General features: G+C 55.3%; 1 protein-coding gene across 6 annotated transcripts in view; it reads right to left on the bottom strand.

Annotated features, from left to right (window-relative positions):
- The window catches only part of DPP6 (dipeptidyl peptidase like 6), a 1,033,290-nt gene that overhangs the window by 10,784 nt on the left and 1,004,621 nt on the right, over positions 1 to 17,885 (bottom strand). For all 6 annotated transcript variants that reach the window (XM_082398944.1, XM_082398943.1, XM_082398945.1 and 3 more), the window contains exons 18-20: positions 16,190 to 16,288; positions 11,625 to 11,694; positions 8,244 to 8,438 (exon numbers count right to left, since the gene is read on the bottom strand). In XM_082398944.1, coding sequence (XP_082255070.1) covers positions 8,244 to 8,438; positions 11,625 to 11,694; positions 16,190 to 16,288 — 364 coding nt within the window. The remainder of the gene's footprint in view (positions 1 to 8,243; positions 8,439 to 11,624; positions 11,695 to 16,189; positions 16,289 to 17,885) is intronic.

The raw sequence follows: 17,885 nt of genomic DNA, 5'->3' as shown, positions 1-17,885 counted from the left end.
CCCGCCTGGGTCCCCGTCTCCCTCACTTGGACCACGTGACTCCCAGCCACCAGGCTCTGGGAGGGTCCTCCGGGATCAGCAGGGAGAAAAGGCTCTCCGGGTGCTAGTCGGCTTTGAGTCAGGGCACTGGGTCCCCCTTCACCTGCAGAGTCCTCTGTCCCCAACTCCTGGGAGGGGTCCCTGTCTTGGACCTGTTTGGTGGCAGAATCACTCCTGCCTTGAGCTCTGCCTTGGATGCCGCCAGCTCGGCGCCCAGGCTGGCGCTGCCCGGTCCTGCCTTGTCCCTGCCCGCATCTCACTGCTCTCCTCGTGGTCCCTTGTTTCCCCCCCAAAGTGGCTGGAATCTTTCTGGGTTCTGGACCCTCACTCGGCAGCAGGAGTCCTGCCACCTGCTGGCCAGTAACTGGCTTCTTTCTGAGTCTTCCTGCTGCCTTTCTCCATCTGTCACCACCGCGAAGCCTCCTTCCCCCAGCTTCCTGTCACCCCAGTCTGGGTATTGCCCGGTGATTATTTTCTTGCGTCTGCTGTCTGGAGCTACCCCATCCCCTCTGACCGCCCTTCTCAGCCTGGGGGACTGTAATAAACCTCCGGGTCCTGGGCCCTGAGAGTGCCCTATCCTTCTCCAGCCAACTCTCCAAGGACGCCCACGTCCTGGGACCCGGCCTGCCCTTCATGATTGGAGCAGTGCTTCTACTATGATGTTGGAAGCAAACGGACCCCGTTCCTGGGGGTGGGAGGGGCGAGAGGGAGGGTCCAGCGCGGAGCAGCAATTGTCCTGACTTTTCACGATGATACAAATTCAGGTGACTTTTGTACTTTTATTACAGTTGGCCCTCCGTATCCACAGGTTCCACACCCACAGATCCAACCAACTGCGTACTGAAAATATTGAAAAAAAAATCCAGAAAATTCCAAAAAGCAAAACTTGAATTTGCCGCACCTTGGTAACTATTTACACAGCATTTACATTGTACTTACAACTGTCTACATAGCATCTACACGTAGGGGGCATTATAAGGGATTGAGAGATGTGTGTATCTTAAGTACCCAGGAGGATGTGTGATGGTTATGTGCATATGCTCCACCGTTTTACAGAAGGGGCTTGGGCATCTGAGGACTGTGGTACCCACGTGGGTCCTGGAACCGGTCCCCAAGGATAACGAGGGCCAACTGTGTATTACTGTTTATTTTAATATAACGAGTTTCCCCAGAGTATTTGTGGAAAATTGATGATTCATGCATGTTCATTCTGTGGATTGATCTGTTTGATTCCATTTCAGAATACTAGTGAGAGCAAGAAAACTGGCCCTACTACCTTCCCCTCCTCCTCGTCCTCCTCCCCCCACCCCTTTCCCATCCATTCCTTGAGCATGTGTCATCTGTAAGCCTCAGTGCCAAGTCTTAGGGACAAAGGCTAACTCACAGGCCTTATTGTCAGAAGCTTCCACTCTCAGAGTCAGGGTATCTTGTGTCCAATTCCTGCTCAGCTACTAAGGGGCTGTGGGACCTTCAGACACGTCACTGAAACTTTCTGGGGAGAAAGAGAACAGGCTCCAGACGCTGGGACACCAGGCTCAGTGCGGGGTGAGGTGCAGGATTGCAACAAGCAAGCCAACTGCGAGTCTGCATTCTACATGGGCCTCCCTCGGCCTCTCCCAGATGCAGGTACTCGGGAATGGAATGCCCAGGCTGGAGAAGCTGACCGCCCCTGGAGAGGATACACACCATATCAAGGGGTGTGGGTCTCTCCAATGAAGAGCTGGACGCCCTCCACCACCCTCGGTAAAGCCCACCTGCCAACAGCTCACAATCTGCACACAGAACTGGCACCCCGGTTAGTACCTCTCTTATGAATGAAGAGGCAGCCAGGTTTCATCAGAAATGCAAAGAATCTTCCAGATGAGAGAGTCCAAACCAATACCCAAACAACAACAACAACAAAAACCCAGAAAAATTCAGGAATCCAGAGGGAACAGAGATAATTCAGTGAACAGAAGAAACTCGACCTAATATATCTAGAAAGACAAAAAATATTGAACCAATCAGACAAGAATAATATGCTCTTGGATGAAGAGAAAAGGCTAGGGAATTTGAAGTGTCATGCCTGAAAATAAACATTCAACAGAAAGGCTGGAATATAGGAGAGAAAAGGTATGATGAAAATAAACCGGAAGCACCAAAACAGTACAATAAAAGTTCCAGAAAGAAACAACAGAGAAAAGAGAAATTATCAACACATTATAGTAAAAACTTTCCAAGACTGAAGAACAATTATTCCCCAGATTGAAAAGTCCCATACCAATGGCTGAAATTTCAGGATACCAGGATTAAAGACGTCCATCTTCTGAAAAGGAGAAAGAAGCAGGCCATCTACAAGGATCAGCAAATAGAATGACATCGTTTTTCTCACCAGCAACACGTGGTGGACGATTCCAGGGCCTTCTAGATAGAAATTATTTTCTTTGTAGATTTTATATTTAGATAAACAATAATTTCAAATGTGGGAATAGAATAAAGACATTTTGAGATGCTTTCTAGATATATGAAGGAAAAAGTAAATAAAAAGGGAGACATATATCTGTTGCTCTTTGGCCCATGACCCAGGGTGTGTGCAAAGGAGCCAACACAGGAGAGTTGTGAAAAGGGCCTCAAAAGTGACCCTATAGACACGTGGTCCACGTGGACCAGAAGGAAGGGGACTCCAGCGCAAGAAAAGAACGCTGGCGCTGACAGATTACCAGTGCGTGTGAGCATCTGGGAAGAATACGAACAGGAGCCCGAGCGGCCCGCAGGAACAACTGGGAGTATTGTGAGCAGGTACCAATACACAGAAAGTTACCCAGATGAAAGACAAAGCAACACTTCAGGAAATATCAAGTGATGTAAAGGAGAGCAGGGCACGAAGAGACCCCCGGGGTCTGAGGTCAGCACTGTTTACGTAGTGAGCCTGTGCCTCAGACTGTGGATCTAACCAGGCAGTTGGTGTAACAGTTCTGGGAAGATGCTGGTACAAAGCAGCTAAATCCTCACCTGCGACAACAGGAAGTCCTGTGATGAGAAATCGCGACGTGATGACACCTGCGCTCAGAAGAGCGGAGATGGACGCTTGACGAAGGGGATCATGCGGCTGGGGGTGGTTGTCTCCGCGAAGCAGGGCTGGTGGGGGGTTGGGTGAAGGGCAAGGGAATTTGTGTGGATCATTTAAGCCTTTGTTATGGGTTGAATTCTGCAAAATACGTTGAATTTCTAATCCCTCAAACCTCGGTATGGGACCGTATTTGTCAACAGGGTCCACTGCAGATGTAATTAGTAAGTTAAGGTGAGGTCACACTAGAGTGACTCGTGTCCTTGTAAGAGGAGAAGAGACACAGAGACCCAGGGAGGACACGGCCACTCGAAGATGCAGGATTGGAGGGGCGCGTCTACAAGCCAAGGATTGCCAGCAACCACCGGGAGCTGGAAGAGGCGAGGCAGGGTCCTCCCCCGCAGGTGTCAGAGAGAGTGCAGCACTGCCCACACCTTGATTTGGGCGTTCCAGCCCTAGGAAACTAACACAACACTTTAATACTTTTGCTTTTTAAAAACATTGTGCAGGGCTTCCGTGGTGGCGCAGTGGTTGAGAATCTGCCTGCCAATGCAGGGGACACGGGTTCGAGCCCTGGTCTGGGAGGATCCCACATGCCGCGGAGCAGCTAGGCCCGTGAGCCACAACTACTGAGCCTGCGCGTCTGGAGCCTGTGCTCCAACAAGAGAGGCCGCGATAGTGAGAGGTCCGTGCACCGCAATGAAGAGTGTCCCCCGCTCGCCGCAACTAGAGAAAGCCCTCGCACAGAAACGAAGACCCAACACAGCCATAAGTAAATAAATTAATAAAAAAAATAAATAAATAAAATAAAACAAAATAAAAACATTGTGCAGGTATCACAGGATAGCCTGGCAGACTTCAAGTCACGTCTCCAGGCTTAGGAGTTAGAGGTGTGTGCAGGTGCACACACACACACACACACACACACACACACACTCACACGCAGCCTAGGTTGACCTTCAAAGCACGGCAGGCATGCCTACACACGTGGAACCATTGAATACGTTTCTCCAAGTTTCTGAATCCTCTTCTCATGACCCAAATCCCTGATACACAGACGTGCGTCTGGGAATGTCTGGTGAAATGGTCAACCTGGTCCCATGAGGATTCTGCCCCACGGCCTGAGGTCCAGACCACAATTGCTGGGATCGTGTAGCAGTCTGCGGAGACCACGGAGCATGGAGTGAGCCACATGAACCTCAAAGGGCATGGGGCCGGGGTCTCAGGCGCCGTGCCAATTCATAAAATATTTCGGATTTTTATTCTCAGCCCTACTTCCACATTCGCAGGCAGCCTCTGGTCTCCGGCAACCCCTTCATTTAATTACCTGGCGATTCACTTCCTGATCTAAAAACCACAGGCCTTGGTAATGATCCTCATTTGTAAAGTACTCTGGAGTCTCCCAAGGAAAATAGTTTTTTCCAATATCAAATATTGTTATTATCGTGTTGCTGTATTTCCACTCATCAGCCGGGCAGTTCCTGCGTGACGGCTGTTTCCGGGTGAGCAGTGGAGCCCCGAGACGGAGGAGCCCGATGCAGGCGTGGGAGGTTCCATCACTGGGACGCTCTGCGGCACGGCGAGACCCCGGCGTCCCTCTCGATGGAGCAGCCGCTGAGCTCTGCCCCACGCCAGGGTTCGCAGAGGCCCCGAGGGAGGACGGGGGAGGCTCCAGCCTCCAGAGCGCGTCTGGGGGAGGCGGGCTGACACCCTGGGAGCAGCAGTGCTCGCACCTTCCAACCTTCCACGGGTCCACACCGTCTCAAGCTGTCCCCGCCAGTGACCGGCATGGGGTCCTCCGAGGCCCGCCTCAGCTTGGCAGAGACGCTCAAAGCCCAGCTGCCACGGGAAGCCCGCTCTCTGTGTCCCGTCCTTTCCCGTGTCAGAGCCCCTGCTGCGCTCTGGGCCCCGCATCGTGCACAAACACACCTTCTGCACGTCTAAGTGTGTGTTGGCACCGCTTCCTGGGGACCCACGCTGACGCAGGTGTCGCGGACCACACAGCACCTTCAGAGTCAGGGAGCCTCACAGCTAGAGACTCGGTGGGGCAACAAGGAGGGGCCAGCGGGAGGAACGTGGTCAGCACATTTGTCCTGCCCTCTGCGGGGGCAGCAGAGCGCTGTGAGGGACACAGAACTCACCGCCCAGCTCCACGTCCATCTCCGTATCTATTCACTTACAGATCTCGCTGACCCGCTGCAGACATGCTTCCTCCGCGGCATGGTGCCGCCCCTGCCCGACCTCAGCCCCAGCGAACCCCCACCGATCCCCTGGACCTTCCTAACCCCGCCCATGCCTTTGAAGACATGCACGTTATTTCTCTCTCCTTAAATCACCCCATTTGAATGTTTCCTGCCAGGACTCTGACCCATAAAACCTGCTACACCGCTACCAGCATCACGGTTCTGAAAAATAAAGGTGGCCTTGTCACCTCCTTGCTAAACTCCCGAGGGACCTCTGCTGCTGGGAGGGCAGGCGGCGGCTCCGGAAGATGGTGTGGGAGGGTCTCAGCCCACCCCACGTCTCCAGGCGTCACCTGGCCCCAGCGCAGCCCACACTGGGCTTACTGGGGGCCCTGGACCTCATGCGCCTTTGTGTTACCGGGACCGTTGCTCCCAGCATCTCGTCTGTGTGGAATGTGCACTCGCACTCCCATGGGCAAATCCCCGCTACCCTTTGAGGTGAGGTCTTGGCAGAAAGCCACCTCCCCCTAGAAGCCCCTCCAGGCAGGGCTGTGCTCCTCCACTCCCAGACCACCCGTTCGCATGGCCCTCGGCCTGGCCTGGGAGGGACATGCTTGGCAGCTGTGGTCGGGGGAGACCCCCTGGGCTCCAGGACTTCCTCCAGGTGATGGAGGAAGTTGGGACAACTGCCCGGGGGTGGGGAGCTTTGGGGAGCTAGGGTGGGGGGCTGGTCTCAAGGTCTCTTAAACCGAACAGACTGGGCCAGTTCTTTCTAATGAAAATACAGACCCAGATCCTAAATAAAGCTTCATAGAGTTTTCCATGGCTTGAGACACTTGGGCGTCAGCTTCCGGAGAAGCTCTGCGTGGCTGTTGATGGCTGTAAGGCTTGCGAAGGTTTGTGTTCCTGTTCCTGGAAGCCTCAGTGGCTTAAGAGCTGACATTATTTACTGTTGTTCTGGAACAGGTTCTGTTTTTGAACAGATGGCCGATCAATCCCTTATTTTTAGAAACACCGTGAGTGTGAAACAGCCTGTGCCCTCTCGTCCCCTGCTCAGAGTGGGGCGGCCACACCAGCCAGGCTGGCAGGATGTCTGAAGGACGCCGCGTCCTACCCCAGGGCCTCGGGGGGCCCGCGAGGACTCTGGGCTTCCTGGGAGGAGTCAGAGCAGGGCAGCAGGTGGGGAAGGACGAAAACAGGGGGGCTCCGAGGGACGGGGCTCTGCGGTCATCCTTGTCCCACGCCCCTCCCGAGCCTGACCTGGGCCCACGTGCTTCTCCAGAGGGCTCCCTGTGGCCCACGTGCCGCTGCTGCCTCTCCTTCCCCGGCTGTGCTGTCACCACCCTTCCTTCCTCTGCCCGGGGCGGTGGACCGGTCCCCAGCCCACCGGGTCTCGGGGGGTTGCCCCCACTGCCCCTGGGTGATGCTTCTGGGTTCTGGAGTTGGCAGGGAGACAGAAGGAGAGGTTTGTTGGGTGGCCCCTGGGGAGGCTCCTCCCTCCCTTCCTGGAGGTTTCTGGAAGTGGTTCAACCTGCTGGCAGTGCTCTGGCAGCCGTCCTGTGAGCGTGAGGAGAAGAGGCTCAGCACAAGGCCATGTGCTTGGCTGGGCGGAGAGACGAGAGAGCCGGGCCTTCAGGGGCACCGTCGGGTCCCTGAGCAACCAAGCTGAGGCCTGACGTCCCCCTGGACTTCCAGCGCCAATACAGTGTCGTGTTTTTAAAGCACGTTTAACATTGGGTGTGTGTGTGTGCGCATGTGTCTGTGCTGTTGTTAACTTCCAGGCAAAAGCATCCTGACGGGCGCACCTTCCCAGACTCTTGGGTCCTCAGCCATCTCTCCCACCCTGTTCTCTGCCTGTAGCACATGCCGGTCTGATTGGGTCGCCTCTCTTCACCAGCTCACGACTCCCTTGAGCAGAGTGGGCCATTCGTTCATGCACTCATGGTTTCATCCACTTAGAAATTATTTACTGAGTACACACCACGTGCCATCAATCTTTTTAAAAACAAGAGAGAAAATGTTCTGAAAAGTTAGTAAAGTGAAATCTTTTAAACCTGCAGAGCATACAGTCATGGTGACAGATGGGATGCAGTGTCCAGCTTTCTTACAGCCCTTCAGTCAACACTTATTCATCTGGGTGCTGTATGCCGCCCTTTCCAGACGCCCAGCGTCCAACATCGCGCACCCCGATTCACAATGAGGATGACAATCGTGCGACATGCCCTTCTAGTCCCTCCGAGCACCGGAGTCTGTGGGTCTGGCTGCATCTCCCGGGTGAAGTCACGTTTGGCCCTACTGTCCGCTGTGCTGTAAAACTGTGAAAACTCTATTTCTACAGATGCGCCTGCAGGCCAGTTAGTCGGGCACAGGTTCTTGATGTCTCTTATTCCGGGGCAACAATAAAATTCAATCAATAACTTTGAGCATCGGTCCCCTGCACTAAGCCCCTTTCCGTCTCGGTGACACTCTATCAGTCCTGCTGCCTCGGTGACAGAAATGTGAAGAAACCAAGGGACAAAACGTGCCCGTCAGTGGGGCTGAGCGGGGGTTCTGACTTGCCGCCTGGAAGCGCAGGGGGTCCTTCCTCAGGAACGCGGTGACCCGCTGCGTGGCTCCAGCCCCACTCAGTCCTCGCTCTCTCGTGCCCCCAGCCCGGCTCTCCCCCCGTGATCAGCGGCCAAGGTCTACAACCACAGCACGCCCACGTCACGGTCTCTGCACCCGGTTTCAATCAGCGGAACGGACAGGCCACCGAGCTATGTGATAGCGAGGATACAAGTCTTTGGGAGAAGATTACTAGCAGGAATTCACTGCGGAACTGCACGAAGACTTTGTAAGTACGAGCAAATCGCAGGTGAAATGTGTGTTGACAAGAAACACGCGTCTGGAGAGGACCACGGTGCAGCCCAGGTAGGAGCTGCGGCCGCCCGCTCCCCACCTCCCCCAGTTCCAGTGGTGCCTCCGGGGGTCCTCACCTCACAGCCTCCATCTGGTCCTTCTCCTCCAGCGAGCCCAGCCTCCGCTTCACCTCGTGCAGCAGCTTGGTCCCTTGGAAGCCGCTGCCGCGGCCGTCGCACTTGACCACCACGGCCCCGTGACTGCTCACCATCACCGTCTCCCAGCTCACCTCAAACTTCTCGGCCACGCTCTGGCTCCCGGGGGCGCCATCCCTGGAAAGACGGGACAGGCCTTGGCACGTGGCTTGCAGCAGCGGCTGGCCCAGCCGACATCAGGTCCCACGATGCTCCCCTAGGGGCTGGCTGTGCCCTCCCCGGAGGGCGCCCGCGACCCCGGCCCCACGCCCGGCTCCACACCTCTGCACACCCGGAGGGCGATGGGGAACCTGAGCTCCCAGGGCCACCCCGAGCACAAGGCCACCGAGGGGCATGTTCTCGGGGAGAGGAACTTGGAAAAGTCCTTCCACGTCCCCCCTTGGTTTGCCACCCCACACGGCCTGACTCGGCCTGCCCTTCCTGGGTTCAGTTTCCCAGGCTGCCGCCTTGGTCCCCATCATGTGTTGCTCCTTCTGGCGGCACCTGGTTTGAAGGAACCCCCTCCTTTCGGGTTCGCCCCGGAGCAGAGCCTGCGGCTGACCTGGGCGGCCTTTCTGTCCGCTCTCCGCGGGACAGCCTGTGCACTGCCCCCCGCAGAGTGTCGCCCAAGCACTTAGCTGGGTCGGGTGTGGGTTCCCTTGTTCTCGTGGCTTCCCTGTTTCCCGCCTGGGGACACGGCCGTGTGAGCTCAAGTCTCCCACGGCGCGTGTTGTCACCCGGGAATCGGCCAGAGCTGCCGACGGGCCTTGCAGATGGGGACACGACTGTGGAGCGTTCACTAGCACTAACGGGGGTGGGGAAGCGTCTAAGTGACTTTCCTTCTTGGGGGGACAGGGTAAGCAGGAGGGACGGCCAGCGCCAGGCCCAGGGCGCTCAGAACCGGCCACAGACGCACCGCCCCTTCTGAGGCTGGCCGCCCCTCCAAGGAGGCCACAGCTACTACACCACTGTCATCCCAGCCTTCTGCCGGGACAGGAGTGCAGGCAAGGGGTGTGTGTATGTGTGTACTGGTGTGCGGTGTGTGTGTCTGTGCTGTGTATACTGGTGTGCGGTGTGTGTGTGTCTGTGCTGTGTATACTGGTGTGTCGTGTGTGTGTGTCTGTGCTGTGTATACTGGTGTGTCGTGTATGTGCTGTGTATACTGGTGTGTGTGTGTGTGTGTACTGGTGTGCGGTGTGTGTGTCTGTGCTGTGTATACTGGTGTGTGTATGTGTGTACTGGTGTGCGGTGTGTGTGTCTGTGCTGTGTATACTGGTGTGTGTATGTGTGTACTGGTGTGCGGTGTGTGTGTCTGTGCTGTGTATACTGGTGTGTGTGTGTGTGTGTCTGTGCTGTGTATACTGGTGTGTCGTGTATGTGCTGTGTATACTGGTGTGTGTGTGTGTGTGTATGTGCTGTGTATACTGGTGTGCGGTGTGTGTGTCTGTGCTGTGTATACTGGTGTGTGTGTGTGTGTGTGTATGTGCTGTGTATACTGGTGTGTGGTGTCTGTGCTGTGTATACTGGTGTGTCGTGTGTGGTGTATGTGCTGTGTATACTGGTGTGTGGTGTCTGTGCTGTGTATACTGGTGTGTCGTGTGTGTGTGTATGTGCTGTGTATACTGGTGTGTCGTGTATGTGCTGTGTATACTAGTGTATGTGGTATGTGGTTTGTGCGTGTGTGTGAGCGTGTGTGTGTGATGTGTATATTTGTGTAGTGTGTGTATGTGTGTTGTGCACGTGTGTATATGTGTGAATGTGTGTGCTTTTGTGTGTGTTTTGTACATTCGTGTGGTGTGTATGTGTGTATATGTGTGAGTGTGTGAGTATATATGTGTGTGTGCTGTTTTGTACATTCGTGTGGTGTGTGTATGTATGTGTGAGTGTGAGTTAGTGTGAGTGTATGTGTGTGTATATGTGTGAGTGTGTGTATATGTGTGAGTGTGAGAGTGTATGTGTGAGTGTGTATGTGTGTGAGTGAGTGTATGTGTGTATACGTGTGAGTGTGAGAGTGTGTATGTGTGTGTATATGTGTGAGTGTATGTGTGTGTATATGTGTGAGAGTGTGTGTGTGTGCGTGTGTATATATGTGAGAGTGTGTGTGCTGTTCTGTTTTGTACATTCGTGTGGTGTATGTGTATATATGTGTGAGTGTGAGAGTGTGTGTGTTAGTGTGAGAGTGTGTGTGTATATGTGTGAGTGACTGTGTATGTGTGTATGTGTGAGTGTGAGTGTGTGTATATGTGAGTGTGAGAGTGTGTGTGTATATGTGTGAGTGTGTGTATGTGTGTATATGTGAGTGTGTATGTGTGTATGTGTGAGTGTGAGAGTGTGTATGTGTGTGTATATGTGTGAGTGTATGTGTATATATATGTGTGAGTGTGTGTGTGTGTTGTGCCTGTGTGTATATATGTGTGTGCGCTGTTGTTTTGTACATTCGTGTGGTGTGTATGTGTATGTGGGTGTGAGTGTGTGGTGTGTGTGTGTGTGCACGTGGTCGCTGGCAAAGTCCAGACAGTGAGGACAGCGGGTTCGTGGCAAGCTGCAGCAGCACAGGGGGTCGCGGCCAGGCGTCCTCACAATGCAGCCTTCGTCCCTGAGGGTTGGGCCCCAGGCCGGGCGCCAGGCAAGAAGCACAGGGTTAGTCAGGCTCTGGGTGGGTGATTTCACTGTGGTCCCTCAAGAGCCCCAGTGCAGGCCTCTGCTCTCCCCTGGACCCTTTCACATGAATACGGGGCTGCGTCCCCAGAGGCCCCAAGGCTCAGTGTCTCCTCTGTCCCATGGCCACTCACGCACCTGAGTGAACGGGAGCCCTAATCAGGACCCAACACTGTCAGAGGTTGCTTAGAAAGCTCTTAAGTCATTCTCGACATCTGAACCAGAGGCTTGCTAATTAGCACAAGGCAGATCTGAAATCATCCTGTGGGCGAATGCCTGGTGTTTGAGACCGCCTGGTGGCACTGGAGGAGCCGCTGGCCCCAGCGAGACCCTGCCAGGCCCACCTCTGTTTCTGGGGGCCCCGGGGCCCGGGGTGACCTCGGGTGCGTCCGCCCTGCACGGTGAGGTTGGGCTCCCCGCCAGCTTTCCTGCTGTCCCTGGGGCCGCTGACCAGCCACCGAAGCACGACCCCCGGAATGTGACTCAAGTCCTGCACTCACTGTCGCAAATCCCCCGAAATCGACTGGGGCCCCACTTCCCTTTGATGTCTGGGGTCAGTGGTTGTTACAGGAAGAACGTGCTAAATTGTTTCCAGTGTTTAGATTGCAACGGATATCAGGCTCCCGCTTACCACCTTCTTGAGAGTTTTCATCCTGGGATACTTACACCACCAGGAGCAAGGGGTAGTGGGCGGTGTCAGTGAAGGTCGCTGGCTTCAGGATCTGAACGGGCAAGTCTAGGCAGAAACAGAACACAGGGCAGCACGTTAGGGGCCAGGAAGGGAGGGGCGGGATGGGTGCTGGCTGGGTGTGCCCGCCCTGGGGTGTGCTCCCGGGGGCCTGGGAGACGGGCAGCCTGCAGGGTTAAGGCCGGTCCTAGACAGACAGGGGGACTCCGGCTCACTTTGGACTTGGGGAAAGCACCCAACCTCTTTGAGGCTTAGTTTCTCCATCTGAAGCTTAACTGCAATCTTGCAAACAGGAAACTGTTGAAAAGCAGAAAAGCCTGGACCACTGTGAGCGCTTGCTGACAGCAAAATTCCAGGCGGGGGCGGGGGCGGGGGGGGGGATGAACCCCCAGGGCAGCGTGCACCTCTCTGCCGGGCAGCAGTGCCCCAACAAGTAGTTACGTGGGGACAGGCGGAGACTGAGGGCGGGGTGGGGCGAGGCAGGGGGCAGCGGCCCTGAGGGAGAGGCTAGAGCTGCGGGGAGCCTCTGTGCAAAGCCCGGGGCTGTGCGGGCCTCCCCCCTCCCCGTTTGCAGGCGGGAACTGGGCAGGTCTGGCTGCCCGCGGAGCCAGCGGGAGGGAGCTGGTGCAGCCGTGGGTCCTGCAGCCAAGGTCCTTTGGATCTGGTCCTTGGCAACCAGGATCCAGTCTGGGAGGGAGGGGGCCGTTTCCCTCACTGCTTTCTCTGTTCTTCCCCAAACAAACCTTCCTGCCCAAGTTAGAAATTGTTTATTGATGTTAACTACAGCCCAGATGAGCAATTAAATTGGAATTAGTGGCTTTTTCAGTACAATTACTGTAGATACACCCCAGGCTGGGGGTTGGCTTAGCAGCCTGCTCTGACCAGGGTCTCATTACTGATTCTGGCTGAATGTTAATGGCTTGCAAATTAGATCAATGGCCCAGGGACCCTGGACTTTATCACTGAAATATCCATAAAACATGGTCTGGGCTGCTTTCTGCCACTGATAAGCCCATGGGCAGGCTTTGGCCACAAGCGGCTGAATACATTCAGAGAGTGTTCCTGGAGTTGGAATGCTTCTCTAAGGAAAGCCTTAGCCTCCAGTAGCATTAAATGAAAAACAAAGCATAACAAAATAAAAACAGGTCCGTGGGGCGACATCGTTCAGATGTCCTGGGACCCCAAGGGGCGATGAGCAAACGCCGGCCCTGCACACAGCTGTTCCTGCTCTCCTCGCATCTACGTCCCCGTTTACCCGCAAGTAAAACCTCACCCTGGAAGGAAACCTCATGTGCAAGGGGGGCCGGGAGTTGGCTATTTGTTTCTAAAGACCCTTTTCTGCATTTTTGGACGAGGGATGGCAGGCACCCCTTAGTGCTCTGGGGTTTGGGAAACACTGTGTGCAGAGTGGATGGAGGAGGGCCCTGGGCTAGAGCTGAGAAAGGATCCTGCGAAGGAACATGACCTGGCCTCCAAGGCTGTGGTAGGAAGTGACAGATGGGAGAAAACCTGCTGATGGGGGCCGGGGGCGGGCAGCAAGCTGAGGTCTGATGGTGGAGGTTGACTGGCCTTACAGGGCGTGACCCGTGCACTCAGGCAGGCCTGTGCAAGAGCCCTGGCTGTACTGGAAGCTCTGCTGTCATAATGAGCCCCACGTTTTCATTTTGCTCGGGCCCTGCACGTTACGGGGCCTGCCTGAGGTCTGCAGGTAGAGACGAGGGTAGAGGGGGTGGGGCCAGACCTGTGGAGGTTGCTTGCTCACTCATCCACCCTCCTATCCTTCCATCCGTCCTCCCCTCCATCCCTCCGTCCATCCCTCCATCCATCCTTCCCTCCATCCATCCATCCTTCCCTCCATCCCTCCTATCCTTCCATCCATCCTCCCCTGCATCCCTCCATCCACTATCAATCGGAAGTCATCTTGTTTTCTTGCCTCTGGTTCTTCCTTATTTATAAAAGGAAAGCACGAAGATAAATATCCAGTTAATTTGAGGGCTCTCATGAACTTGGATCTGTCCTGAGTGACTGGACTCCAGGTTCCGCATGGCAGTTTGGACCAGTCACTGATGCCATCCCCGTGGGCAGCCCAGACATTCCTCTGACCCATTTCCTGGCAGTACGAAGTCTCAGCGATGGGGCTGTCTGTACAAGACACCCCGTATGGTCAGAGTCGCTCTCCTTACAGAAAGCAGCTCGGCAGGGAGGAGGCAGGGACTTGAGATGAACAGGTCAGGAGCCGTGTCTCCAGTGCGCACGCCCCAGGGCAGCAGAGGTTCTACTTCCTGCCTGTGGGTAGTGGGTTTCAGGCCTGACTCGGGGTTGCCCGTTTCTGTCCCAGTGAAACAGCTCACGGGCTCCCGTGCTGGGTTCCCCGGGTCTCCCCGCTCTTCCTTATCGTGTTAGGGCCGCGACTCCTGCAGGTCTCCTGAGCCCACTTTCGGCCTGGACTTGTGTCCTTCCTGCCCCTCGTTTCTGTTCTGTGGCTCCCCCAAGCCCTGAGGACAGGCATCTGTGGGTGGCCCAGTTCCTCTGTCTCCCTCTTTCTGACTGACAGCTCCTCTCCGGCTCAGGACTGGACGGGCTTGAACCCAGCCACCTGGGGCTGTGCCCCCTGGACACGCAGAACTGCCCTCGATTCCAGAGCCGAGTGCATCCTGTGGGACCTGCGTGCGTCTCAGGGACGTTGAGAGAAACCCAGACCCGGAGAGGCGGTGGGGATGGCCCTGGCCTGCGGGCAGCGATGTCCCCGCCGGGCATGACTGCAGGCTCCACTCATGTTTCTCCTAAGTCTATCTCTTCTCCCGCCTCAGGCCCTCCCTTCTTGTTTCCTCCATCAGCCCCTCATCAGAGTGAGTGCACACGGGCCATTGTAAGAGAAAGCCTCTGCACCCGTGGGCCCGGGGGAGAGGGGTTGAAACACATCCTATTTTCCGACTTTTCTGACTGTCGCAGGTGAATCTCTCTCCCTACCTGTATCCCTAGCGATGTTTAGAAAGGTTCCAATATAGTGTGATTCCGTGTGGCCCAACGATAGGACCAGGATGAAGGTGCTGGAGGGTGAGGGCCCCCGTGTCGGCTGCCACCTGGGACAACCCCGCGGCTGGAATTCCACCAGCCTCCCGACCCACCCACGACCGACCACGCTGACGCTTCTCCCTCCTTCTCCCCTCTTCTCCGCCAACCGAAAGCGACTCCAGGAACCCCTTCAAGTCCCACCTTGCTGGGAACCTTCACAGGACCCCAGTCCATTCTCACGCTCTCCCGAGCTCCTGGGCCATTCCTTTCTGCTCTGAAGGACGCAGCTTTACGGGATGCTCTGTCTGGGTGGGTTTGATTTTGTTCCACAAGCTGAGCCTTGGTTCCTGCCCTTAGGGGCTCACGGTCTGTCAGGTGGCTGGGTCCAATCTAACAAGGGGTGCTGAGTGATACTCCAGGGCCCACCAGCCCCAGTGACAAGCCGCTGTCCCACTGAAGGGAAAGGGCAGACAAGGAGCTTCCAGACATGGGCTGGGGCGGCAGACACAGGCTCGGGCTACCACCCGCCCCCCGCCCCAGGCCTGCAGTTCAGGCATCACTAGTCAATCTCCGCACTCTCTTCCATTGATCCCTGGCGACCTTCTAAGTTAGCTCAGGAGATGAAGTCTATTCACCAACCTCAGAGACGATGGGCAGTGGTACCTGGATGGATGACTCAAAGACGACTTCAAGGTTTGAAATCTAAGTTATCTGAAACCAGTCAACACAACCGGAGGGTGTCATCCTCAAAAGGAGGCGAGCGTGGAGGGGGACACAGTGCTGGGGGAAGGACGGTGAGATGAGTTTGGGGCATTGTGCATCTGAGGTTCCCAAGGGCAGACGCCCGGTGGCGGCAAAGCTCCGGGCTGGGCTGACGGGGGACTGTCTGCAGAGGTGAGGAGGCCAGGAGAACCCTGCTTCCCTCCAGGAGATGCAAGCCCCATTCCAGCCACTGCTCTGGGGTCCTCGGGGCCTAGGGGTGCCTGCTGCAGAGCAAGTGCTCGTAAAAGCTTACTGAATGACTGAACGGACAGTTCAAGAGGAAGGACACAGGCCAAGGCAGAGCGCTGGATGGTCTCAGGTTGCACCGACCACCAATCCCTCATGCTGTGTTTCTCCAGCTTCCAGGACGCCCCTCAGCCCACGAGCAACATTTAGAGGTAAGATGATGAAGCAGTAACAACATCAATGGCACAGAAAGGGAGTTTCCAGGGGGAGACGTTTCCTGGATGGTGTCATGACCTGTTCTGCCCCAACAAGGAGGGAGTTTCCGTCTGGGGTCTTGTCTAAACTGTCAGCCTCTGGAGGAGAGAAATTACGTGCTCCTGTCTTTTCGTGTGTCCAGGTGAACATCCTGGCTGTGGGCGCAGTCAGCTCAGCGTGAACTTCCCCCGGCCCCGGTCCCCCTCGCTGGTGAGGATGCAGTTCCAGCCCGTGCTCCCCGCAACCCCCCACCCGGCAATCATGGTCAGGCTGTTTCAGAGCACATGCTGGTTTTCCCGTTTAAAGGAGAAAACATAGCACTTACTGTAATCGTCAATCTCGATTTTCCTGTATTCGACTTTAGGCATCTGCCGGTCGTTTATGGCTTTCTGTACATGTTCATTTGTTTCTAGGTCAAAAATTTCTGAAAGAGAGAAAAAAATGACACACTCAGATTCAGTAACTGCTTCTTGACGCCGTGAGTCTTCACGCGCCTCCTGTCACTAGCTCCTACATCAGAGGGGAGGGCCACTGGTTCCACGGCTGGGACCAGAGCTGCACACATTAGATCGTGTGCCCAGGTCCCAGCGCGAGGGGAGAGTCTAGCTCAGGGCAGGGGGTCCAGGCAGACGGCAGGTGCTTCCACTGTGTCCAGCGCCCCTGCCCCCTGGTGATTCTCACTCTCCACGGCGTTTCTCCCTCTCCCTCACACACATGTTGCTTTAGGTGTGCTTGGTCTCAAGACTGCTGGTTTTGGGAGACCGACATCATGCCTGTCAGAATAAGCGGTTTTACAAATGTAGTGGCCTCGATAACACTATAGAAAGGAGAGTAGAAGCTGGAGCGTGACCGTTATTACGTTTTCCAGGAAAAGCGGTTGGACTCGGGTTTCTTGCCTTAGTCACAGGGGGTCTGGCTTTGGGGACCTTGGTCTGGACAGTCACTCAAGCTGGCAGTGAAGCCACGTGAGCCGCAGTGCAGGGGGACTGGCCCATCTCCCCTGGAGCCTGAGAGGCGGCTCCACCCTGACCCGCACCGTAGACACACCAGCTCCGTGACCCTTAGGTTGTAACAGCTCAAAAGGTCCTGGCTGTGAGCCTCTACCCCCATCAGCCCTCTTCACTGATCCCCTGCGGAAGTGGCCCTTCTGTTACGTGTCAGACTTCCTCCATCTGACACGTAACAGAACCCACCCCACGTCTTTTCTCCCCTCTCACCTCAATCCTACCTGGGGACAACTTGTGGTTCATTTGAAAGGAAGTTTTATCTTTAAGGGGCTCGACCTTTGGCTCGACAAGTCACTTTGAAACATTTGTGAACATTTTAAAGAATAAGCTAATCTCACAAGCATCCTCCGCGATAACTGCCGTTGAGGACAGCGGGCCCTGCACAGGCGTCCGCTCCACACAGGCTGGGCAGGTGAGTCACTGCTCACGACCAGGGCCTCCAGCAATGAGTGTCTTATCTGTGGAGCCATGAGGATGGCCTCTGAGCAGGACCAGCAAACTTCTACGGGGGCAGAGGCAACTGAAAGTTCCCAGGGCTGGTGACAAGCAAATAAACAAAACAGAAGATGTTTTTCAAGTTTGCTGAGCACATATTTGGATATTCAGCTTTGGTGAAAAGGTGAGGGGAGAAATGGTGAAACTAACGCTCAAACAGGTAGAGTTAAAAAAAAATCTGAAGTGGGACCCCCGCCACATAGCACACAAGAAATGCTGTCCTTTGTGGAAAGCCAGAAGGGACCCTCGACCTTGTGGTCACACATGCAAGTTCGGGAGGGGATGCCCGACCCTGGCATGGTGTGCCTGCCCACACTCCTAACAGAGCAGAGCGAGCACTCGTTTCCCTGAGTCCAAATGCCCTCGGCCCTTTAACACAGCATTCCAGGCTGTTGAGGGGAGTTGGTTTAGGAGATATTAACTATCTATTCTCCATGTTCTATCCACACTTATAGGGGAGGAAGATTAGAAGGGAGCTCCACAAGATAATGAAAAAGAATAGCATTCTTCAAGTTCTGT

Source organism: Balaenoptera borealis (assembly GCF_965194805.1).
Source record: "Balaenoptera borealis genome assembly, chromosome: 7".
Taxonomy (NCBI): Eukaryota; Metazoa; Chordata; class Mammalia; order Artiodactyla; family Balaenopteridae; genus Balaenoptera; species Balaenoptera borealis.
The sequence above is the reverse complement of the archived record's forward strand: the minus strand, read 5'-3'. Positions and strand labels throughout refer to the sequence as shown.